The sequence below is a fragment of the Carcharodon carcharias genome, chromosome 13 (assembly GCF_017639515.1).
Source record: "Carcharodon carcharias isolate sCarCar2 chromosome 13, sCarCar2.pri, whole genome shotgun sequence".
Classification (NCBI taxonomy): Eukaryota; Metazoa; Chordata; class Chondrichthyes; order Lamniformes; family Lamnidae; genus Carcharodon; species Carcharodon carcharias.
Window position 1 is genome coordinate 103,809,420 of NC_054479.1, and position 27,521 is coordinate 103,836,940.

The 27,521-nt window shown below is 39.8% G+C and overlaps 1 protein-coding gene across 15 annotated transcripts in view; it reads right to left on the reverse strand.

The window, feature by feature from the left end:
* Positions 1-27,521, reverse strand: part of anks1b (ankyrin repeat and sterile alpha motif domain containing 1B) — an 865,501-nt gene that overhangs the window by 117,093 nt on the left and 720,887 nt on the right. For all 15 annotated transcript variants that reach the window (XM_041202975.1, XM_041202978.1, XM_041202973.1 and 12 more), the window contains one exon: positions 24,324-24,492. In XM_041202975.1, coding sequence (XP_041058909.1) covers positions 24,324-24,492 — 169 coding nt within the window. The remainder of the gene's footprint in view (positions 1-24,323; positions 24,493-27,521) is intronic.

Consider the following 27,521-nt stretch of genomic DNA (forward strand, 5'->3'; position numbering starts at 1 on the left):
TGATTTTACACTTGTAAAGTGACGTAAAACCAGTCATGGGACCTCCAGCCTAGCCAGCTGATAGTTAACTCACTGAGCAAAGCACTGTTTCTCACTTACTTGCTGCTCTATCAGCGAGCTGCTTCAATTATCAGCCAGAACCTGACTAACTTCCATGCACCCCAGCACATTATTCTCTTTGTTTCACCGATGAAATGCAGGTGAGTTGACCCACAAAATTCAGGTGTAAATACTCTCCAGACATTCACCCCACACAACTCACATACACTGGTTTAAAAAGCGAAGCAACTCACCATTTGGAATTTCTATCACTTTAAATTTAGAAAACTTTAAAAGAATAGGTTCAGAGCATTTTAGAAGGTGTAGACATGTCAGAAAAATAAATTGAAAAAAACATATTTGTGGTTGTGAAGCTTATCATTTTTAATGTAAGTTGGTTAATCCAAGTTGCTGTTGGTAGCATCTCCAGTATTAATAAACCTTTGGTCTATTAGAGCATTAAACAGTTCACAAAAATCTTGTTTGCTGAGAGAACAATTTATTACTCTATGTAATTTCTGAAGTGCACGTTTCAGGCTTTCCAGTCCACAATGGAGAAACCAAAGTTTGTCATAGATCAATGACACTTTTCTTCCGGGTTAGCAAAATGGGTCGGCTACTGAACATTGAATGTTAGAAGGTTGGTGGCTGTCTATTTTCTTTCACATGTAAAGATTGCCTTGTAATTGAGTGTACCCTCCAATTCCCACATAAACAAGTCTACCTTATTTTATTTTCCACTAAGTCTGTGACTGGAATAATGTCTTGATAATGCAGGTCATATAATTATTGTCAAACTGACAAATTTTGAGTAGTTAGCCAACCAGATACCATATAAAAATAACTAAACATCTACTACTGTGTTCTTGTCTACCCAACGGCGTAATTTAAGATGATAATTCCACTTTTGTAATTCAGCAAAAGTGCAGTTTCACTTCAAGAGCAGCTTGGAGCAAGGGAAGGAGTCCCTCTAACTAAGTTAGCTTAAATGGCTGACTTGCCCAGAGACCTTAGCATAAAGTAAATTTAGATGGGATATGGCAAGACAAGAATCTCTTCAGCTCACCATTAAATAGGAAATCGTAATGAAGGAATGCGCGCTGATTTTTCACAATGGCACAGTGAAGTTAATGCTCCCTTTGATGTTGAGAAGTTGAAAAAACTGCAGCAGGAAGTGCATCAAAGGAATGAAGATCAGCTTCCATTGAAAGCACAAATGCAGCTGCATTGAGAGACATTGCTGACTGGGTCATTGTAGATATCCAGGTGCCTTGTACCGAACGTCAAATGGTGTTTGCTGATATCAGGAGGAAGGTGAAAGAAAGTATTTATCACTTTTGCACATATTTTTTGTGGATCTGTCAAGCAGGGCACAAACCTATGTGGATGATTCCCCCATCCCCATGCAAAAGTGTCAGTTAAAACGTTGTATACAACTATTGTACATTTAAATGACACACTTCCACTATACCAAACCAGGACAACAAACGTTGCTTATATATGGAGGCGGCAGCTGAAGAATGGCAAACTGATGTTCAGGCTTCCAGCCTGAAGCACTGCTCTACTGTTGAGGGTTTATCTATGACAGCTGATCCCACTGAGAAAGAGGTTAACCCTAGTCTTTGAAGAGCTAGTGTTTCATCTCCTTCTAAAAATGAGGATACCATGGACCAAGGTAACAGCCACTGATGTCTATAATAATGTTTCTGTAGTCAGATATCATCGACCATTTACTAAGCGTAAGCCCTTTCTGATCATACATCACTGAATTGACTTAAGAAGCCATGATGCTCATATGGTTAATTTCTGTGAAGCCTTGCACTCAAGAAAACTCTGCAACCCAAGGAAACCTCCAAGCCATGCCCAGCTAATGCTTTCCTTTTTTACAAGGAAAGCGACAAATGTGTCGTTTCTTCCAAACAGAGTTTGTCACTTGCTTGATACAATGTGCATTCTGCAGACTATCTGATATGACGGATGGCTGCTGCTTCTTGCTGTGGTAACCTTCACTTCTACGGGAAGAACGGTCTCTGTTCCAGATGTTGTCTGCAAGTCATCCTGCAGCAGGTAGCGCAACTTCCACAGTTTGTTGAAGTGGAAATGGTGATGAGATCTCTCCTCTGACATGTCCAGGTATGATGGAGGGATTCGCGAACTGAATATGTAAAATTGTAGTATTTGTTTCTTCCCTTTTGAACTTTGTTATGAAATCCATGTTTTTTTCTGTGCCCCCTTGTGCTAAGTTAGCAGACAATGTAACATTTAAGGTACAGGATGTTCCACTGCTTGTTACATTTGTTCCTGCCTAGTAACAAGAGTGGACCTTCTTGGAGTGTTTTGATAGGTCACCAGATCAGTTCAAGTGTCAACAATCAGTTTTTTAGTTTGTCAGCCAGCAAATTTCCCAGGTGGGGGGACAATGACAAGTTACAGCAACAGGTCCCAGAATAGTTAAAAGAAAGGAGCAGAGAAATTGGAAACATAGAAAGGCTGCTGGGAGCAGATTTGAATGAAGTGGGTTTGAGAGTAACCCAGAAGATCTACGAAGCCAGCCAAAGATTGGTGACTCCTCAATGTGGGCCACTGAGGCAAAGATACCCTTTGGAGCAGTGGTGTTCTGCTTGGCACAGCCAAAGAGCTGAAATTGTGCTTGTGAGCTGGTGTTAGAGTGTGCCCAGGAAACCCGGGAAATTAAATCTCAAAAGGCGAGACTGAAACCCTGCGTGGTTGGCCATCATTGAAACTGTCCCAATTGGAGCGACTTTCAGAGAGAATTCCAAGGCAAGATCTTCGAAGATTGGAAAGCCTTGTGACAGAGTCGGAGTGTCAGTGAGATTGGTTGACTCATAGTGTTATTAATGTCTGGGGGAGTGTTGTTGAGAAATCCATGGAATCTGTTTTGGTCGCATCTGTCGTTTATTGTGTAGTATGGTATGTCATTCATATGCACGTCATACTTATCCTGAATGTTTGAGTATATGATAGATATTGTAAATTACTTTATCTTTCCAACCTTGTATCGTGAAGTTTATTTTTGTTTGTTCAAAACCCGTTGAATCTTATGGCTTTCTTCACTAAGCAAGTGTCTTAAATCTCAAACTTGGGTCTACTTTAAACAAAATGTCATTGGTCACTAACCGGATCTCACCAACAACTTGGGGTCTGGCCAAGGATCATAACAACCCCTCTCCCTCATCAAAGTCACGCACTCTGTTTAGAACTTACAAATAAGTAGCCAACCCAGCACATTGTGCAGTGATATTTAAATGATAGCAGCAACCAAGGAGAAAGAAAGTAAGTACTGGGGAGAAAATAACCCAAAGTAACAGGCTACCCAGCACAACTATCTATCGAGCAAATTGTAGTTGAAAGAACCTGCAATCTTCTTCCTTGAAGAAATCTACTCCAGCAGGCATGGTTCCTGGAGCAGCCATCTTATTTGGACAAGGTATCTCACCATAAGTCATAAAATACAGCGCAAAACCTGATTTTCAATGATACCATTTAAATGAGGCCTATGCATGTCCGTATATGAGCAGAACATTCTCCACCACAACCAACCCCTGCCCTAAAACTGTGAATCAGGTTAGTAATTGCGTGTATCCAATTTTATGATTGATGTATATGCAGAGCAAGACTCTGCCAACTATCTGGAACCTCTCAAAATTCACTGACTGAATTGGTGGCAATGCAGTTGTGCATTGGCATCACGGCTCTATGATTACGGCTACAATCTGATCAGAGGATATACTCCAACCTTGCAGGTGAGGTTTTTCCAGTCTGATGGAAAATTATTCATTGAAATGGGACAGCTCGTCAATCAAGGAAAATTGCAGCAGTATAGGTCACTTCTATTTACCTATGAGCTCAGATGTTTAATCAGTCAATTTAAAGTCTAGTGCAGAAAGACAAACTCCAGGGAGTCGATGATACCACTATCAATGATAAAAGGTTTTCTTTGTATACATTTATAAATAAGACATTTATGATTCTGATAGGCCAAGTATACAAGGAAATCCTCTCTCATCCCCTTCTGACATGAAGGGGGAAATTAAAATGATATTTTTTGTATTTATTCTGGGACAGTTTTGTGCTCATCAAGATGAAGAATATCAATGTTATGGAATGGGAGCACTTCCATTTTTAGCATTCAGTGCCAGCAACAAGCACCGTCAGAGTCAAATGTATCATTTGCTGTAGCAGAATAAAGCTTCTTCTATTCACCAATTCAGCAAACTAACCTTAAGGGGAGTACACAGGGGCGGGAGATTCCATGGGCAGAATTTTGGGTTTTGGATTGGGACCTTGATGTTGGGGTCAAATGGAGGACACCACCCCCATCACCCCTCCCCACCACTACCACTACCACCACCGCTCCCCAACCCCCCCAGCCACCATCATCCCTCCCCAACATTCCCGCAACCACCACCACCCCTCCCCACCCCCAACCCCTCCACCATAACCCCCACCATCATCACCACCCCACCACTCTGTGGGGAAACAGCCACCTGGCAGTGATTTTCACTGAATTGGCCAATTAATGGCCAGATGGCAGGGCTCACCATCCAATACAGAATAGCAGTGGGTTTCAAAGCTGGAGGGCCAACAGGAGGCTCTCCAACTTTGAAGGAGATGAAGCCTGCAGTTCAGGTAAGAGAGAGAGGGTGCCTCCACTTTGAAGAGCTCTCCCTCAAACTTTTAAGAGCTTTAAATTTAAAAATGGCCTCTGCAGCTGGACCACCACTGTGATCAGGCAGGTGGGGAGGCCTCAAAGCCAGCCTGGAACACTGGTCCCCCAGTCAGCCTCTTGAAGGCTGTCTCCAGGCAACTGGCTGTTCCTGTTGTCCTAAGGCCCCTTGCAATTAGCCTTAATAGGCTTAATACTCTCCACTTTTGGGTGGGTAATCCTGCTGACTTTGTTCCCACCTGTGAGAAAATGGCTCAGAGGGTGGGATGGTGCCAACAAACTGACACTCTAGCTGGTGGCGCAAATTTTTGCAAACATTTAGCCCCACATGTGGGGAGATTGTAAATGGCGGAGACAGTCAGTACATTTATATCTTCATAGATTTGTCCATGATTAGAAAAAAGAGGAGACAAGGAAACAGAGGTTGCATTCCAATAAGCAACATATTGGGTTATGAAATTCAATAATCATTTAGTCTTATTTTACCTAAAGGGTTCGTATAAAGATTATTTAAAACCACTTTGTCTCCATCACTGATACTAAATAAACTATTAAAACTGTCAAAACATACCTTCAAATATTACATTCAGTAAAGAATCAAGACTCAAGAGTATTGTTTCTTTCAAGAATGCAGCACCAAAAAGCCATAATTGAAGAAATCATAGCACCTTCATAAAAATCAAGGGCACTTTATATAAGGAGTGGTAGTGGTCTCACAATTTCATGTGGAATTTTTTTTTTCTAATGCCAATGTAATTATTTCTCACACAATGGGGTGCTCTCCCTGACCCAAACCCTGCAGCTGAAATGTCCACCCAGCCAAGCACACCACTACCTCAACCTTTAGGAGAAGAAGAAAAGCACAGGCTATTAGGAGAGCTGAGCATCCACACAGTGAGGCTCCCCTCATCTATAAATGCAGTCGTCAAGTTCAACTCTCTCAGGTACAAATTTTAAAAGCAACACTGAAGAGTGACCACAAATGAAAATGGAAGCTTTTCTGTATGTCACAGTATTTATTCCAAGCTTCTTATTGTTCTGTATGATAAATATGTCACAAAACTATAATGTTTCATAACATTATTGTGGTTTATTGCAAAGTAGGTTTATGGGTGTAAGTGTAGATGATTCTGTCTGTGTGATTTAATTAAATTAGAGTCGGATAGGCTGCAAGCTTGAAATTATCAAAAAAAAGTTTGGGGTAAAAGGCATTTGAAGTACTAATGAGTAAACATGGATGAGGTGTTAGCATGTAGGGTGTGAAGGAAATTTGCATTAGTGAAGTTGTTTGGGTTTCAAAGGGATGGTAGGATGTTTACATCTAACAAGACAAATAGGGCAGGTTACGATGCTTATTTTTCCCAAGAGGTACTGACCATATTGGCAAAATGAAAGATTTTTATATTATGGGAAAAGTACATTCTAAAGACATGTAGAACAATGGAAGTTACAGATTAAGGGGAGAGAAACATATAGAAAGAAAGAAGGAAGGTGATCTTGCGAGGCTATATAAGAACTAACAGAAATGTGTAAAACAGCCTCGGGGAAGCCTCCAGCCATGTTTGTAAAAGTCTGTTGTGTCCAGCAACTAAAGTTGGAGAAAAGCCTTTGGAATTCCACTGTCGAGTGGGTGCTGTGGTAAATCAGATGGCTTGCTATTTAAATTTAAAATCTATTTTGGATTATTGCCTTAAAGGGGTATGTAGCTGGAAGTCAGGTTAATTAGGAATTTGGGGGGTTTGTTATAGTATTAAGTAACTAATCTTATGTACGTGCTTGAAATCTTTCCTTATGTTAATAAATGTTTTAATTTAGTTTTTAAAAAAACTCTAAAGGTGCTAGTGAACTCATTACTTCTGAATTCAATGCCCAAAACTTCTCGTATTAAATTCAAATTGCAAAACCATTGTGATAGTGTGGCCAAGTTTTCCTTGTGGATTTGGTCCACCTGACACATATCACCTGTCACGGCATAACAAATATGGTTTGGTTATGATACCTGATTACATTGGTCCCTCCTTACAATATGAAATTATGACTGATTATAGAACTTCAGAAGAAAGTACATCCCAAAGTTGTAGCAGCAAAAATTATTTGCTGGCTGATGTCTACACAGTAATAACAGGCAGTACTCCATCTCGTTGTGAAGAATGGTGCTGCATCTGCACGAGCATTTCAATCACCATTGAACTAGCATTTGAGTATGTCTTAATGAGAAGTAGAAAACCATATTGAGGTAAATGAGCAAGAAGAATTTGATATAATGGAAAAAATTACCCATAAATAACATAGAAAGTTATTTTGATTTTTAAAATAGGCTCAACTTTTTAAATGGAAAAGTGTTTTGCAAACCTCTATTCTGCATATAAACACACATGATGCAAATTGTGTTGTAATGTGTCACTGGCAGGTGACACCTTTGTGGAGTCACATGATTCCCATGGCACTTTGTAAACACAGTTACTAAAGACACTGCCTTTAATCGTTTCAGGCTATGCTCAGGAAAAAATTGCCGATGGCATGGTTAATCTCTGTTCAGGTGCAATCTGGCATTAATCGTGTGGAACTAACCTTCTGTTAATTACTGTTATAGACCCAAGGAGTTAACTTAACAGACATATGAATTCACTTCACTTCATGAAAATTCTTTTGCAATGCACAATATTAAATATGAAATCAATTGTTGGAAAGGAATGCACCGCAAAAAGACATAAAACTGATGCAAGTCCCTGCATTATCTATCACTCGATCCGATCCTGATAACAGGGGGCACCATTAGTTTGCGACAAGGCTGCGACATGTAGTGCCAAGCTGTGACAGAACGTTTCCAATTTTGGGAACTGATATTAGTGGTTTGTTCCACCAGAAAACATGCCTTTGAACAACTGATTAAGGAACTGTTTTTACACAGGTTATGTCCAAAGCTGAAGCTGTCTGTCCTCTGGTCTACAATAGTTGGCGGAGTGATGAACAGCTCCTTCATGAGCTAGATAGGGAGAAGAAAGAATAAAATAGGCAGTTGGGGTATATGAGTAAGCTATTTGACCAAATAGCAAGACATGCAGAAGAACCCGTAATTCCAAATGTACTGAGTTCATGGTCTATACTCAACCACTGGAAGCTCCAAAGGATAGGAATTTGCCCATATAACCTGGGAGAACAAACGACTCAGCTTGCGTTTACTTATCCTCGGGATATCCCAAATTGCTTTGTCGTGACAAATTATTTTTCAAGTGAATTTATTGATATGTAGAAAAAATTCAATCTAATTCGAGCACAGCAAGATCACACAAACAGAAAGTGAATGAATGACCAATAATTTGTTTTTGGTGCTGTTTATTGGAGGAGGAATGTTGGTGCGGACACAGGGAGAATGCTTCCCATTTCTTTCCACAGTGAAAAATAACCTGAATGTTTTAAGTAAATGCTCAGAAATGTCACTAAGAAAGTACTTAAGGATAGAAATTAAGGGAAACTAAACATGTTTATTTGAGACTCCAAAGTTAACCACTATTGATGTGGACAGAACTCGATCTTGCATTTGACGTGTGCTGTAACAAACACCAGCCCCCTTGCTGCAGCCCTTAGGAACAATAAGCCATTGCTATGTAAAGCTAGGAATTGGGTTTCCAAGTAGCCTGATGTAAGGTCAGTTTTTTGGCTTTTGCATGTGACCACTAACATCTCTTTCTCTACTAAACTGGACAGTTATTCTTTGCTTTGCTTTGCATTATACCCATCAGTTACAAAATAAATTTGAAGGGAAATGTAACATAATAAGGTGGATGATACAATCCAAGCACCACAGTACCAGAACCACTGTTCCTCTCATGCCAGCTGTGCCATAACATGGGGAGCAATTAATTTTCATAGCATCATGATGCACTGGGAGTGCAACATGGTCTGAAAGCTGGGGCACAGGACTTCTGACTGCTCACGGATGCTGCCATATTTCTGACCATGCCTGCGATCCCCTTCTTTGGACATTAAGATAAGATTAAGAATGGTGGACCTTTAAATGCAGAAGCTCATGCCAGAGCTCTAAAATGTTTTTGTTCTGCTGCTGGCTTTCCTTTCAGGACCAATTTTTTACTATTAGAGTGTCAGAGTCAGTTATGGGAAAGTCATTATACAATTTTTGCACAGTCTTCCAGTCATATTGCACATGAGGTACATAGTTCATTTCAGCTACTGATAACATGAGATATCAGCATTAAAGGTTAACCTCTGTGGGCACTGTCATTCTGGTTAAGTAACTGTTAAAAAAAATCTTCATTGCAACCAGCACTCATTTTAGGTTGTGTGTGTGTGTGTGTGTGTGTGTGTGTGTGTGTGTGTGTGTGTGTGTGTGTGTGTGTGTGTGTGTGTGTGTGTGTGTGTGTTGTAGAAAAGCTAAGATGAAGTCAGGAAGGTTCTCAGTTACCTTTTATTGTTGTATAAATGTTCTAATTTTAAAAAAATCAAATAATTACTTCAAACTTTATTGGCTTTGCAAGTAATTCTTCATTAGACTTGCACATAGAAATTTAAAACTGAGTGTAGTCTTTAAGTGAAGTATGGTTAGAGGGCAGTGCATATCTGAACCAGAATATGCAGAAATAATTCAGTCTCCCTTTTGAAGTAATACATTCTGTCTTAATTTTTGCATTTCGGTTATAAATTCCTGTGCCGATAGCTGCAGAACCTCCACTGGGGGAGGAAGAAATTACAGAATTACATGCCAGGCAGCTTCTATTATAAATGTAAAAATAGGAATATATAAAGGGAAAAGTTGACTGCAAGTCTGCACATAATTAAGTTTTTTTAATATAATAATAATTCTACATTGATTGAAATTAAATTCTCTGAAATATTAGACCCTTTGAAGCCTAAGGCATTAATCCACTGATGATGAAAAAAACAACAAACTTTTGAGTGGGGAAAGGTTCAGATTTTAATAGAGCATTGCTGATTGCAGTACAAACAACAAAGATGGCAGCTGCCAATGCTGACACTCATCTGAGCTTGGCTTAAATGTCATTTTCGTCAAACTACAGTAATCTAATCTCACTATGTCCCACTGCAGGAAGGAAAGTAACAACTGAGGGAAAATGCTTTTTCTCTCTTTCATATGATGCACTATCAGCCATCTTTGAGTAAGACCAGTGCTCAGTTATTGCTGTGCAATTGATTTAAGAGTTATGGCTCACGGAACATAACAGTTGCTATTACAAACATACTGACCTAGGCTGCAAAAGGACACAAACTTGATAATATATTTGTAATATTACTGTTTCACATAAAATCGAAACACTCACTGTAGATGGTGACCTACAAGCCAATCTTTGAAGCCTTGAAAATTCCTTTCAAAAATATGCTGAGTATAAAAGTGAACTGCAAGTGTGGATGTGGATCATCTCCATTTTGAAATGTCATTGGTATCCAATGCAAAAATTGGGTGCCCTTAAACTCCTGTGCCTCTTCGCCACACAGACTGCAACACCTGCTTGATCCCTTGAGCCCAGTTATAAGACATTAAACATGCATTTGTGGGGTTAAAAAAAATTGAGGCTGACTATTAACTTGAATATAGCATGTTGTGCTGAAAGGCGGGGTCAACTATGTGCCAAGTATATGCAAAAACATGATTTTTGGAGCCAGAAAAATGGGATAATCTAAGACACTGCGTTGACTCATACGCCACGAGTTACAGCATCTGCACACTGACGACACCCGTTAACACTATTTCAAGGGTATCGGATGTCAATTATTAACATTAACAGTTCTGATAATTAGCACTTTTACATCTAATGGGTTTCAAATGTAAGTGGATTACAGGTGAAAGTGATAATGACATTTCACAGTTACTAAAAGATTAAGACATAATTAATTTTGCAAACATTTTTCTGTTAATTCTTTTATCACCACAAAGGCTTGCCCCATACATGTTCTATAGATGTTATGGCTCCTACATAAGGTAATATTACCTGCTCTTATGAAATTTTCGCTGCTATTAACTGTTCTTATAAAATGGTTATAGCGTACTAGTACATGAGCTTACTTTTTTTTAAATTAAGAAGTGTCAGATGTTCATATCCTAAGCCCTTGATGCACTGCTTTTCCTAGGAATTTGTCGGGGGAGGGGGGGGTGTGGAATGGGGGTTGAATTTCAGTACCTTTGTTGTTTAACATCCTGTCCAATTGTGGCAAGCATGCCAGATTACTCATCACCATATATCCTACATATTTAGGTCTGTTTCAGTGTTAATGGGCAGCAAAGAATAACAATTTTTTTTTGCCTTTTCTTTACACCCTTTAAATTCTTGATTAGCCCATGTCAATACTTTGAAATGTGTTCTGGGACATGTGACTTTGAAATTCACATTTGTGCTGACATTGTGGAAAAAATTTACAATTTTTAAAAATTTCTATGTGAAATAGTTGATTTATAATTGTGTACCTACTTAGCTCTCTACAGTATTTTCTCAAAATTCTCTTTCAAACCTCAAATGTACATTATGTGTTCTATTATTGGTAAAGGTCATTCCAGACTGACCAAGACATTCTTCAGTGTTTGATAGAACCAATTCTTTTACACATGTTGGCTGCACACAAGCAATATGCCTCAACAATTGGAACTACTTCTAATACAACTACATCAAATGTTGTGTCCTAACTTGTGAGTTTTTTTTAAATCTTTAAGTATCAAAGTTACTGTATAACCACATGTATATTGTGAACCATAACATATCTCAACCTAAATAAGGACATTAACAGCTTCTCACAGTAAAAACAGAGCACATCCCAACAACTTATTCACAATATCTAACTCATAACCTAGCTTCATTATAAAATCCCAAGCTATACTTCTACACTGTCAGAAGTGCATGAAATCCTGTCAGTAATAACAACACTGAACAGTTATAGCACCAGCTCCCAAACTCAGATAACTCCATACTTAATTCAACTTCACAGAAGCAACTGAAGCCAGCACCAACAAGATCTACTAACATTACTGTGAGCTACATAAATATACCACAGAAATGTGATAAAGAGTGGCGTGCATCCAACTACTTGCCACCAGACATTCTTCCATAAATAGTTCAGACATATCTCAAATCCATGTTATCACAATTTTGAGTCTAAACCACGGCTATGGCACATTTCATCAGGCCTATGTTAGGCCACAAGGTGAGGTGAAAGAAAGAAACAAAGACAGACAAACAAGAAGGAAAGGAAGAAAGAAAGAGAGAGAGAAAATAGTTACACTTATATACTCCTTTTCATGACTGCAGAAGCCCCAAAGCACTTTGCAGCCAATTAAATACTTCTGAAGTGCTGGGACTGTTGCATGTAAGAAATACGGCAGCCAATTGGCACACAACAGGCTCACATATAGTAATAAAATAAATGACCTGATTACCTAAGGAAAGGTCACTGACCTGAAATGCTGAAATGTTAATAAAGGCAAAATACTGCAGATGCTGGAAATCTGAAACAAAAACAAAAGATGCTGGAAAAACTCAGCAGTCCTGAAGAAGAGTCATACGGACTCAAAACATTATCTCTGTCTCGCTCTCCATAGATGCTGTCAGACCTGCTGAGTTTTCCCAGCATTTTTTTTTGTTGCTGAAATGTTAACTTTGTTTCTCTCTCTACAAATGCTGCCTGACCTGCTAAGCCAGAATTTTCTGTTCTTATGTCAGATTTCCAGCATCTATAATATTTTGTTTTTTGGACCAGATAGTTTGTTTTAATAGTGTTGATGGAGGGATAAATGTTGGCCACAACATCGAGAGAACTCCCCTGCTCCTCTTTGAAAAGTGCCATGGGATCAGTTGCATCCGTCTAAAAGGGCAGAAAGGGACCAGCTTAATGCCTCACCTGAAAGCCAGCACCTCCCTACCGTGTAATATTGTGCAGAAGTATCAACTTAAATTTTGTTCAAGTCTCTGGAGTTGGGTTTGAACTCATAGCCTCCTGAATCAGAGCGAGATTGATGCTACCGAACCAACTAAAAGCAACAAGTCGGAAGCTAAAAATGATGATTCACATGAATACAAGTCTTGCTGCATTAGGATTGTGGCTTCAAAACTGAACTGGGGAAAATCAGCTTGCGTTTCATGCACCCCAAGCAACATTTATGTGAGCACCATTTTTTGTTTGAAATACTGTCAAAGTACCATCTGTCTGCATGGTTTGTTGGGTGTCATAGAATTGCTGGCACTAATTTCTGGTAAGGGATAGCCCAACATAGCTCTTCTTCTACTGCACCAATGTAAGTGAGATGTATTTGATTAAATTTGCTTACAAATGCATTTAATAATATATATTTTTGTGCATTTGTGTAATATATTTCATATATATTATGCATACCCACTCATACACACACAACAGTTGATCCTACATTACATCACATAAAGGTGAATTAACTATGAAATTATGTCTGCTGCCCTTTAAAAATGATCTCACTCTATTACAGATTGTTTAAAGCCTCCATTTCCACTTTCCTTACAGATAAATGCAATGTAATTCGCACATTGCTTGCACAGTGCCTGTTTCCTTGGAAACAGTACAGCTGGTGTCATAAAATTAATAACACAGAACACAAAAAATACAATACTGTGGAAAATAGTACTCTACTATTGTGCTCACTGCTGACAGATTACCATCCTAGCACTGCCAATAAAAAAAAAACATCAGTTCATTAGTTTGCATTAAGTACGGTCTTGGAATAAGCTAGCAGCTGAAGAGGACCTGGTACTTTTAGTAATCAGTACTCTCTGTGGAAAGTAAGTCCTTCAGGTGTGGCCGTGCCAGACTGAGCTGAGCTGCAAAACGTCTCCCGAGTGCGTCAGCTGCAGAAGCATTCTGACTCACACTGCCACATTATTCGTGCAGCTTCACTGTAAGAGCAGAAAGCTCATAATGGAACTGTTCCAGCATCATTCAACGCCTACTAATATCACACTGAGCCTTTCAACAGAACAAGATGGGCTACAATGGCAGGAATAAATGCCACAGTCTGTGTTCACCTCAAACATGGCACTTGGATGCACAATATTTTGGGCTGGATGATGCATACTTCAAACAAGGAGGATTATTAAACATGATTAAAATGAGTTTACCATGTACCCTTTCAATATCAAATAACTGCAGGCATGTATCTCTATGCTTGTTTTGTAAGTCATTTCTTCAATTTTCATTAAAATTATTTATCATCCACATCATTCCATGTCAGCAAAGTATTTTCCCCGCTAAGGATAGAAAGGCTTATGCTACTGCGTGTACAGATTTAATACAGCAATGTTCCTCGTATGACACATTTTTCAATTGCAATTGCTCATAGCTTTTTTAAAAAGTATATCAGAATAATTATCTTGCAAATGCTTTTTTTTATTTTTAACCGCAAAACAATCCTAATATAATTTCTGAAGATGTCAGAAACAAGAAAAAATAATTTGCACCAGCATTCATGCGAATATACTTAGAGGAGTTTATGAGCCTGTCAACAGACTGTAATTTTATTTCCAAATAAAAAATGGTACTTTGAGTAGTAAAGTTGAATGTGGTGGTTCTAATGGCCCACTATGAATTTTACATAGATGTAAAATGTTTGTCATTAATAGATTGAAACACCAACTTACAAACCCAAAAGGAAAATACAGGAAAACTTAGAAATGAAGGGTACCAGTAAAAACTTGCCCGAGCATAACTTAAAATCGAACTATAGTAGTACTGGTCCCAGTATTACTGATTTTTACTGGGAAATTTAACCTCTGGGAACTTATTGGGAAGAGGCATCCAATTAATTTGAATAAGTCTGCCAATTTCTGGTACTATAATGCCGAATAAAATGAACTTTTAAAGAACTCGGGGGTCAAGCAACAGATGCAGATTTTTATCTGCTTTCCTCAGCAGGCAGTGAGGACAGCCCACCCAAAGCCATGGGTTCCTTGTTAACATATGCATGTCAGGTCCTGTCAACATCATCTGCTCCCACCCTCTAACCTTCTCTTGTAGCTACAGTGTTTACATGGCTGGTTCAGTTAGAATTATGGTCAATGGTGACCTCAAGATGTTGAATGTGGAAGATTCAGTGATAGTAATGCTGTAAAATGTCAAAAGCAGATGGTTAGATTCTCTCTGTTGTTGGGGATGGTCATTGCCTGGCACTTGCATGGTGCAAATGCTACTTGCAACTTATCAGCCCAAGCCTGAACCTCGTCCAGGTCTTGCTGTATGCGGACATGCATTGTTTCAGTATCTGAGGAATTGCAAATAATGTTTAACTCAGTACAATCAGCAGCAAAAAGCCCCATTTCTGACCTTATGTTGGAGACAAGGTCATTGATGAAGGAGCTGAAAATGATTGGGCCTTGGACATTACCCTGAGGAACTCCACCCATGATATTCTGGGACTGAGATGGTTGGCCTCCAACAACCACAACCGTTTTCGTTGGTGCTGAGTATGACTCTAACCAGTGCAGGGTTTTCCCCTGATTCCCATTGACTTCAATTTTGTTCGGCTCCCTTGGTGCCGCACTCAGTCAAATGCTGCCTTGATATTAAGGGCAATCACTTTCACCTCACCTCTGGAGTTCAGCCCTTTCGTCCATGTTTGGACCAAAGCTGTAATGAGGTCTGTAGGAACATAGGAATAGAACTAGGTCATTCGGCCCGTCAATCCTGCTCCTCTATTCAATTAGATCATGGCTGATCATCTGCCTCGACGCCACTGTCCCGCACTATCCCCATATCCCTTGGTGTCATTAGTATCCAGAAATCAATCAATTTCTGTCTTGAACATGTTCAATGATTAAGCTTCCACAGTTCTCTGGAGTAGAGAATTCCAAAGATTCACCAACCTCTAAGTGAAGAAATTCCTCCTCGTCTCAGTTTTTTATGGCCTGTCCCTTATTCTGAGACTGTGTCCCCTGGTTCTGGACTCACGAGCCAGGGGAAACATCTTATCTACTTCTACCCTGTCCCGTCCTGTAAGAATTTTGCAAGTTTCAATCAGATCATCTCTCATTCTTTAAAACTCTAGAGAATACAGGCCCAGTCTCCTCAATCTCTTCTTATAAGACAATCCCGCTATCCCAGGGATTAGCCTGGTGAACTTCTGTTGAACTTCCTCGATGGTATGTATATCCTTCCTTAGAAAAGGAGACCAAAGCTGCACACAATACTCCAGGTGCGGTCTCATCAAGGCTCTATACAACTGCAGTAAGACATCTTTACTCATGTACTCAAATCCCTTTGCAATTAAGGCCAACATATTCTTACAACCCACCCCCAGGTGAGGTTCCTCAAAGTCGTTGATCCAGGTGAGACCCCTCAATGTGTCAATATCTGGCTGGGACACACCCAAATTATGATGCCCAAGTGGGGAGGGATGAATTGGCTCCCTGTTTTTATTCAGCTCCTCCCCTCTGTTGGTTGCAGCAAGATTTAATCCAAAAAGGATCCTTCTCGCAGATACTTTTTACCCAAACATAATTGTTCTGGTTTTGAAGGAACCAATTTGATCAGACTTGCTTGAGTTAAGGTAAGAGTAAGTTTATTAACTACTAAAGGCAAGAAAGGATAAAATACATGCAGGTATGGTCATACAGGTTAAAAGTAAGAATTCAGCTTGAAGTGAATAGATATAGATATATATGTAAAAACGGTACAGAACAGTTCTTAATTCGTGGGGAGTAGGTGATTGAGCGTTGCGGCTGTTGCGATTCGACATTCCAGTAGAATTGACTCCGGTAGGCGAATAGTCAGAATTGAGGTGCCAGTAGATTTGACTCCGGTAGATGAATAATTGGATTCGAAGTTCCAGTAGAGTTGAATTTGGTAGAGAAATAGTCGATTTCAAGGTACCAGTAGTGTTGAATTCGGTAAGGAGGTAGAGAGATCGGGATACCTGCAAAATGACGATTTGCAGGGGTACTTCTGAATCAAACTTCCAGCACTTGCTCTCTCTCAGAACACCCACCTAACAGACAGACACTGGGGCAGCTTTTCAGCTCACTTTTAACCCCTTCTTTGTATACTCCAAGTGGGAAGTGAATTCACAAATCTGTGTGGGCGTTGCTCACAGGATTTCTTGATGAGGTGATAGTCATCTCCCATTATGTCCCATTATCTCTACTGGAGTGAGCAATTAGTTTCTGAATGTCTTTAGAAGCACCTTGTCTGGCAACAGGGTGGGGTTCCATTACCTCTTATGGAGTCACCCTGCAGCATTCCAGCCAGTGGCTTGCACGCATTTTTAAAAACTCAGGTCTTATTTTTAAAGTCCAATATTTCTGAACACAATTTGGTGTTTTTTCCTTCACTATCATGACAATAATGTTTGCCTTCCTAATTGCTTGCTGCATCTGCATATTAGCTTTTAATGACTCATGAACACGAGCACTCAATTCTCTTCGGACATCAACACTTGCCAACCTCTCATCATTTAAGAAATACTCTGCCTTTCTGTTTTTTCTACCAAAGCAAATAACTTCATACTTATTCACATTATCTTCCATCTACCATGTTGTTGCCCACTCACTTAGCTTGTCCAAGTCCCCTTGAAGCCTCCTTGCATCCTCCTCACAACTTACATTCCCACCTTGTTTTGTGTCATCAGCAAATTTGGAAATATTACATTTTGTCCCCACATCCAAATCATTTACATAAATTGTGAATAGCTGTGGCCCCAGCACTGATCCTTGTGGTACCTCATTAGGGACAGCCTGCCATCCTGAGAATGACCCATTTATTCCTAATCTCTGTTTTCTGTCTGTTAACCAATTCTTAATCCATATCAATATATTACCCCCCCGCAATCCCATGTGCTCTAATTTTGTTTATTAACCTCCCATGTAGGACCTTACTAAAAGCCTGAAAATCCAAATGCACCATATCTACTGGTTTTCCTTTATCAATGCTACAAATAATATCCTCAAAAAACTCCAACAGGTTTGTCAAACATGATTTCCCTTTCATAAATCCGTGTTGACTCTGCCCAATCCTATCATTATTTCCCAAGTACCTAGTTATCACATTATATATTAGATTCTAATATTTTCCCTACAACTGACGTCAAACTAACAGCTCTGTAGTTCTCAGTTTTCTTTCTCCCTCCCTTCTTAAATAGTGGGGTTACATTTGCTATTTTCCAGTCTGCAGGAACCTGGCCAGAATCCCTGTATAGTTTTGAAAGATAACCATCAATGCATCCACTATCTCTCTGGCCACCTCCTTTAACATTCAGAGATGCAGCTTTTCAGGCCCAGGGGATTTATCAACCTTCAATCCAATTAATTTTTCAAGTACTACCTCTTTATTAATACTAATTTCTTTCAGTTCCTCATTTCTCTTGGTTCTCTAGCACTTCTGGGAGATTTTATGTATCTTCCTCTGTTAAGACAGACACAAAGTAATTGTTTAGTTTCTCTTCCATTTCCCTATTCTCCATTATAAATTCTCCTGTCTCTACCTAAAATGGACCCACATTTGTCCTTGCTAATCTTTTCCTTTTCACATACAGTACCTACAGAAGCTTTTACGTTTCTCAGTAGCTTGCATTCATGTTCTCCTTTCCCTTTCTTTATCAGTTTCTTGGTCCTCCTTTGCTGGATTCCAAATTGCTGCCAATCCTTGGGCTTACCATCTTTTCTAGCAACTTTATAAGCCACTTTATTGATCTAATGCAATCTTTAACTTCTTTTGTTAGTCATGGTTGATTCGCCTTTCCTGTTGGGTTTTTGTGCCTTAGAGGAATGTATACTTGTTGTAGACCATGTCATACTTCTTTAAATACTAGCCACTGCCTGTCTACTGTCAATGTTTTTAGTTATTTTCCCAATCCACCATAGCCAACTTGCCCCTCATACCTTCATAGTTTTCTTTGTTCAGATTTAAGACTCTAGTTTCATAATGAACTATATCATTTTCAAACTTAATCTAAAATTCTGTCATTATTTCCTAAAGGCTCCTTTACAGCAAGGTTATTAATTACCCCTTTCTCATTACATAATACTCATTCTAAAATCACCTGATCCCTAGTTGGTTCTTCAATGTACTGCCCCAGAAACCCTTCTCGTACGCACTCAAGGAATTCATCCTTCACAGCATTAGTGCTAAGTTTACTCGGTCTATGTATAAATTGAAGTTGCCCATTATTTCTGTACTACCCATGTTACATGCAGCACTAATTTTCTGATTTATACTGTGCCCAACATTACAACAGCTTGGTGGCCTATAAACAGCTCTCATCAAAGTTTGCTGTCCCTTGCAGTTTTTTAGCTCCACCCAAATTGATTCTACATCTTGATCATTCAATCTGAGATCCTCTCTCACCAATGTACTGATCTTGTTTCTTATTAAGGGCGCAACCCCAACTCCTTTTCCTTTTTGTTTATCCTTCCCAAATGATGAATATCCTTGAATATTCAGTTCCAGTCTGGTCTCCCTATAACCACATTTCTGTAATGGCAATTAAATTGTACCCATTTACCCCTATTTCTGCCTTCAAATCATCTACCTTGTTGCAAATGCTGCATGCATGCAGATAGAGTGCCCTTAACTTTGTCTTTTTAACATTAGTCCACATTCTGATCCTATCTGATGCTTGCTTTCACTTCATCTGCCTTCTGTGACTCTGGCAAAACCCAAACAAAGCATTGATGATCAGGTTACGTTGAGTAGTGCTGCTTCACTTTTGATCACTTTGTTTATAATTGAGTAGACTGAAGGGGCAGTAATTGGCTGGATTGGATTTATCCTGCTTTTTATGAACAGGAGAAATTGGGACAATTTTCCACATTGCTGGGTAGATGCTGGTGGTGTAGCTGTACTGAGACAGCTTGGCTAGGGGTGCAGCTATTTCTGGAGCACAGGTCTTCAGTATTACAGTCAGGATTAATTGTTAGGGCCTATAGTCTTTGCTGTATCCAGTATCTTCTGCATTTCTTGATATCACGTAGAGGGAATCAACTCAGCTTAACACTGGCATCAGTGACACTGGGGATCTCAAGAGGAGGCTGAGTTGGATAATTCACTTGGCACTTCTGACTGAAGATAGTTGCAAATCCTTCAGCCTTGTCTTTTGTACTGACAGGTAGATTCTCAAGGATGCGGTCAAGCAGGTTTTCCCTCTCGTTGGTTCCCTCATCAACCATTGCAGGTCCAGTCTGGCGGATATGTCCTTCAGGACTTGGCCAGCTTGGTCACTAGCTTTGGTACTGAAGCACTGTTGGTTAATGACATTGAAGTCCCCCAACCAGAGTACTTTCTGTGTTCTTGCTATTATCAGTGTTTCTTCCAAGTAGCGTACAACATGGAGGAGTACTGATTCATCATCTGAGGAAGGGAGTTACCCTTTCATCTGCATAGGAACAGTTTGAGAGTTTTACTCCTGGGAAAGAGTATGCCAGCCAAAGATTTCTATCAGAAAAGCAGTGTTGTTGTAAATTTAGCTTTTAGCTCATTTGGGAAGACATATTGCAGCTTTATCATATGGTATCCCTTGAGTACTCAATAGTTCCAGCTGCTCTGCCTGTGGCTCAAAATGGCCCAGCTGTCAGAACTTGTATTGTGGCCACAGGCTTATTGCAAGCAATTGAAAGTGATTGTTATGGCATTAGTCAAGATTCCAGGTCAACCTCTATTCAGGATGTAATGAGCAGAATGGTCTCAAGGGCTATTTAATTCATTCATTCCTCCCAAAGTATATAAAAAGCAGTTGGACATTCAGCAGAATTGTGTGTTATTACTGATTTTGCCAGTTGACTATACCCACATGGAGATTTAATTACCATCAGCCGATATAATGGCTTATGTCAACCGTAAGAGCTTCCACTCCCTCAGTAAGCATATAGTGTGTTGACACCCAGAAACCAAAGATTTTCCTGATCTTGGCCTAACCATCGTGAGCCAACATGACATTTATCCTGAACCAGTCATGTTTTCCTGGTTCATTTTAGTTGTGACCAATTGCCATGCTGTCTTTTGAGTTATACCCTATGATCCTACTGAAGCACTCTTAAATGGCAGCTGTGTAACTGAATAGTCAAGCATGTAAGTCAACTCAGTCCTTCATAATAATTCAAACATTTCATCTAATGAAGCAGAGATTTAGATGCCGATTTTTAAAAATTGTGTGTTGTGTTATGCTGCATTCTTCAAAATCTTTGGCATTATGTAAATATGATAGAAGATTGTCATATTGCTTGAGCTATTGATAAAAAGGAACCGAACAAGCTGACCTGTGAAGGACATCCTCACATTGGCCATAGAGATTAGAGGCAAAATTATTGAACAATATTTTATTTGAGGAAATCTCCCATGCCAATGCTATCTCTGTTTGTTAATTTTGAATTTTTCTTTTACATAAATCAACACACTTTTCCATGGTGGCACCTCTATCCCCTGTCTCCTCCAACTTCACCTCCAACAATAAGTGCAAGGAGCTCATGGTCTTCTTTGTCACTAGGACTGAGACCAATAGATCAGCTGCCACTGCCACTTCCCTCCCATCCACAAGTCTCCCAGGCAAAGTTTCCTCTAAAGCTCCCCCTGCCCAAGCTCTGAACTCACATCTTTCTCTAGTGTCTCTCCTATTTCCCCTCATGCTCTCTCTGAGCTCATATTGTCCATAAAATTCTATCACCTCCTGCTTCCTTGAAATTATTCCCAATATTCGGTTGCCCATGCAACTTTCCTTCCTGTTATCGTGTTAGCTGATATTGTTAGCAGTTCTCTCCATTTTGATATTGTACTTCTCTCCTTTAAATCCAACACCATCACCCTTCTCCTCAAAAAAAAACACAACCTCCCCATCCTTGCAAATTACTTTCCTCTCTAAAGTCCTTGAACATGCCAAAGACTCCCAAATTTGTGTGCGTCTTTCCCGGAACTCCACGTTTGAATCTCTTCAGTCGGGTTTCTGCCTACTCCTACCAAAGTCACAAATGACAGTGACAAAGGTAAACTGTCCTTCCTCACCCTTCTTGACCTGTCTGCAGCCTTTGACATGGTTGACCAAACCATCTTCCTCCAATGCTCATCCATTGTTATCCAGCTGGTTGGGACTGCTTCCACCTGGTTCCATTCTTATCTATCTAATCATAGCAAAGGCTTTTCCTCCCTCTGCATTAACTCTGGTGTCCTCCAAAGAACTATCCCTGACCCCCTCCCATATCTCAGCTACATATTGCCTCTGGTGACATCATCCAAAAACAGTGTGTTAGTTTTTGTACCCTGACAATGCCCAACTCTACCTTACCACCATCTCTCTCAAATCCTCCACTGTTGCCAAGTTATCAGGCTACTTGTCTATGTCCAGGACTGGATAAGCAGAAATTTCCTTCAGTTAAATACTGGAATGATCAAAACCATTGCCTTAAATCCCCTCCACAAACTCCATTCCTTAGCTAGTGGCTCCATCCTTCTCCCTGCCAACTGTGTGAGATTGAACCAGACTTTTCACAACCTTGGTGTCACATTTGACCCCGAGATGAGCTTTTAACCACATACCCATGTGCCATCGCTAAGAGGCTTATTTTCACCTTCATAACGTTGTCCCCATCTGAGTTCATCTGCTGCCGAAACTCTCATCCAGGCCTTTGCTATCTCTAGTGTTGGATGCTCCCACATTTTACCTCCGTAAACTTGCGATCATCCAAGGTGCTGCTATCCACATCCTAGTTCACACAGGTCACCTCTGCCCATTACTCTGACCTAAATCCAGCCAATCAATCCCTAAATTTTAAAATTTTCATCCTTACTTTTATATCAGTCCATGGCCTTGTTCTCTTCTATCTCTGTGATGCCTTCACTCACATAGCCCTCCAAGATATCAACTCTCATCTAATTCTGACCTCTTGAGCATCCCCAATTTTAAACACTCCACCACTGGTGTCCATGCCTTCAGCTGCCTAGGCCCTAAGCTCTGGAATGTCTTCCTGAAATCTTTCCACTTCTTCTCGTTACTCCTTTAAAATTCTTTTTATGACCAAGCTTTTGGCTACCTGCCCTATGTGGCTCAGTGTTAAACTTTGTTTTTTAACACTCATGTGAAACTCCTTGGGACACTCTATTTTGTTAAAGGTGCGATATAAATACCTTTTTATTACACATGATCACACCACTATCAGTATGTAGTCAAATAAGAGTGAATCAACATACAAACAGCATCATTTCATATTATGTATTATTAGCTACAATTTCATTTCATGGTAAAAGAGATTCTTGAAGGACACAGATACACAAATCTGATAAATTAATTGCAACCCAAGAATTATGCTCCTTATTGTATATCATGGGATGTTTTACTCCTGTGTACTCACATAATGTCTACATGGTTCTGTTCAAATCCCTTGTGATTCCAATTGTGAAAGCAGAATTGACACCTAAAGGAGTCACATTCTTGGTTTAGTTGTGGGGTGTAGGGGGTGTTAGATGGAAAGCCTGGAATTTAACAGCTAGTGCTGGTGAGTTTATTTCCCCTTGGGGTATTCATTTTCATTTGGTGATACTGGGAGCCTGCTGAATAAATAGTCATGGCCCTGTCCCAGCAAAACTTGCCAGTGTCAGCATGATTAGCTCAGAAAGATGGAAAGTACGCCCTGCCACACTTGCACTGGGGATTGGACTAGAGAGAAAACGCCTGGCTTACCTGTCTTGCAGATTTCAGATCTTAATACTGCAAACATACCTCACTTTAATATAAGAATTCCCTTTTGACTTAAAATAAAGTTTCCACCTTCTTCACTTTCTGCGCTATTAGTTGATATTAGGCTGATTGTATGCAAAATGGAATCAAAAAAGACAAAGAACACAGTATAAAGCCTCTTCCACAACCTCAGGATATTCCAAAGTGTTTCACTTGCAATGAAGTACTTTTCTCAAGTGTAGTTACTGTTGTACAGTCAGTATATATATATATATATATATATATAAATGGCCAGTTGATGTTATGGTGTTGGTTAATGGGCAATGTCACTAGGAGAGTGGGAGAACTCCCCTGTTCTTCTTTGAATGGTGCCATATCTACTTCATGGGGCAGACTTTATTCTCATATCTGAAAGATAGCACATCGGACAATGCAGCACTGGAGTGCCAGCCTAAATTTTGTGCTCAAGTCTCTGCAACAGAGCACAAGCCATAATCTTCTGTTGAAGAGGCAAAATTGCTACCACTGAACCATAGTTGACACCTAAAACATCAAATTTAAGCTGCTGTGTAACTGCTTGATTGATGGCTCAGCGACATTGGATCATACAGCACAAAGCATCATGTGAGACCCGATTAAATAATCCAGTTGGGTGAAATTGCCTGACTTCTACAAACCAGATAGTACACATTCCCTTTCAGACTCCACAGTGCATTTTAAACTGGTTCTTTTTAAGTTGCACAGGTGCTTATCGTGCAGTTACGATTTATCAACCACTTTATCATTTTAAAAGGATATATAGTATATTTTGAATTTGCCAAAAAAGTAAAACCATGGGTAACTATAAAATGTGTAGAAGTGAATACATTATGTAAATGCCAGTTATTGTTGATTAACAGCTTTAAAACAAAAAAAACACAAAAACTATAATGTTTTACACCTTCCTAACCATTGTCTTACCTATTAGGTCACTGCCCTCCATCGATCCAATGGAGTAGTTGGCGGGGCTAATAGGAGGTGTGGTGTTAACGCTGGCATAGCCTGCAGATGAACTGACCTCTGACTGATCATACACATGACTTGGCCTGTATACCTCCTGAGATGAAATCAGTGAAGTTCGTTGCTTAGGCTGAAACAAAAGAAAGTTAAAACTGTCACACAAGGTCTTCAACCATTTTCCATTTTTTTAAATTAATCTGTGGAGAAATTGAATTGCACGTGAGAGACTCCAAACAATATTTTGCAGAACTATTACGCTTTGTATGTTTTTGAAGGGATGTACCCTCCTATGAGAGCTCACAGCCTTTATTATTTAGCACAGGTCCCCAGCAGTCTGGAGGTGAGGTGAATTCTAACCTTGATTGCCTTCCAAAAACACAACAGTGGCTTGCTGCAGGATGCCTATTTACTTTCCTCTCTCACCCATGGAGAGGTGCATGGCCTCTATTCAGAGTTTGGCTACACTAATGTTGTCAGATCAGGAACTAAACAAGTACAGACATAATAAACTTGTGTCTCAACTAACTGTTGCTCATGTGTCAGTTCTCCTAAGGTACTGCACTGTAAGGAGAGGCTGATGAATGGGGATCATGGGATACTTGGTATAAAACCTAAGCTGCTAGAACTTGAGAGAAGCTTGTTTGTGAGACAGTCAAATGGAGGATGTAATCAGGGGGAGATGAGATCAAGGCGGGGGAAGAGACAGTGAGACAAATGACGATGTGATTAAGGAAAGATGAGATCAGGGGAATACAATGGAAAGATCTAATTAAAGATAAGCAGCTGGTCAAGTGAACTTTTTGTGACTGTATAAATTGACTGCTTAAACATTGTACTGTAGAACTAACTACTAATCATGAGAGTGGGGCTTCTCCTTGCATACTCATAATATAGATCACTCGCCTGAACAACACATCGGACTCGAGGTATTTTGGGTACCAGGGCAAGCCCTCACCCTTTCATATGATGATGAGGATGCGATACGCCACATCGGGACTGCAACAGTGAGGAAAGCGATCAAGGGGAAAGTACCTTTTATTTTATCACTCGTAGTTAGGAAGGGTCTACCTTGCAGTCACGGGACTGGTAATTTAAGTGGCTATCAAAGGACCAACACCTGGAGGCTCGAATGCTGAGCGTCAAAGCACACGCTGGAGTGGAGAGTCACAAGCAGAGTGATGTTTTACAACAGGGTCAGAATCGCGGCAAGGTGAAGCAAAAAAAGGAGTAGCGTGCAGAGCCGAGAACCGCCAGGGTAGATCAGGACCATCGCACAACAGGTAGGCCAGAATCACTGCGGGTTAGATCCAAGCCATTGCGTGACAGAGATCAGAATCACCATATGGCAGGGGCCAGAGGCAAGGAATGGCCATAAATATAGGAATAAGAAACTGGACACAGTGATTAGTGGAAACATAGAGACATGTCAGAAGAGGATACTTTTAGTTGGAGTCCCAAAGTGTCGATAACTAAATTCTTGGTTGACAAAAGAAAAAAATTGCTCAAAGCAGTCAGAATGTTGTTGAAAGGCCAAAAGAAGGAAAACTTGAGAGTGTGTAAGTCTATGTTGGTGTTTGGTCTCTTTTTGACTGGTAAATGTGAATGTGTGTGAAGCGTCTGAGAGTGAAGTTGTATCAACTGAATATAAGATAAAGGAGAAACTAGAGAAGTTATGATAAAAATGAGAATTTGAGTGATTAGGATGACTGAGAAAGGCTGCCTCATAACCTCTTGGAGATTGTTTTGCAACAATTTATCTTTTCTCTGCAGTTTCTAATTAAAGTTGTTGAAAGACAGTTGAAGAAAGAAGAATTAGGGTCATTGACATAATTGATATATTTCTGATTCCCTTCCTTTAAACGCACGTGCTACTGTGTGTGTGTGTGTGTGTGTGTGTGTTTTTGTATTTTTTTGTATGCATGATGGTTGCGAGTTTGAATTTGTGACTTCATGATTTGGATTAAAAGGGAAAGGAGTTTTATTTGAAATGTTTGGAGTAATTATAATTAATTCTGAGTCTTGGGTTAAAAGCTTGGTGCAAAGTTTAAGGATTTGAGGATTTTGGTTCCTGCCACAGTTCTCAAAAGACCAGGGGGAATTTATTTTAATTTCGGATGTTGCTAATTGGATCTTAGAAACAAACATTTTAGGAGATCTAAATTCAAAAGCAAAAAAGAAACTAAGAAATTTGGAGAGAGGCTTGATAACTAAACTAAAATCCTGCAAGCTACAGGGCTAAGGGAAATGAACTAGATTTAAAGATTCAAGCTGCTGGGTAAGAGTGACGATCAGTGTAACTCCAAAGCTAAAACACATTGGCACAACTGTGGATGAAGCTCTAGTCATTTTTAAGTTCTAAACTTTCATACTAAAGTTCAAGAAGAAGCAATTCAAATGTGGTCAGCTCCCTGGGAACAAAGTAGTCCAGGGACCCCTGAGACCCACAGATGATGATATGAAATGACTGCTGTGGATGGCCAAACAATGTGCACTTGAAACAAACTGATTATCCTGCACATTGTTTGGTCCCACAGAATGATTTTAAAAATTAGTTTAAGTCAGGTCGCAGAATTTAACTTAATTTCAGGGAATGAAGCTGGGCAAGTGGTAGAGGTATCAGTGGGGGAGCATTTTGCAGTTAGTGATCATAACTTCGTTAGAGCAGATATGTAGGCAAATTTCAGAGAAGTGTAAAAATAATAGGGTAGTAATAGTGGGGGATTTCAACTTCCACAACATTAACTGGGTTAATCATGGTGTGATAAGTTTAGAGGTAGTGGAATTCTTAAAATGCATCCAGGAGAGCTTTTTAAGTCAGTACATAAAAGGTCCTACAAGAGAGGGGGCGGTCCTGGACTTAATTTTAGGGAATGAAGCCAGGCAAGTGGTAGAGGTATCAGTGAGGGAGCATTTTGCAGATAGTGATCATAACTCCATTAGATTCAAGGTTGTTAAGGAAAAGGACAAGGATGGGCCAGAAATCAGAGTTCTAAATTGGAGGAAGGCCAATTTTAATAAGATCAGATATGATTTGGCCAGAGTGGACTGGGAGCAGCTACTTTTAGGTAAATGTGCGTCAGAGCACTGGGACTCATTCAAGAAGGAAATAGGGAGAGTACAGGGCCGACGTATTCCAGTAAAGATAAAGGGTGGGACCAA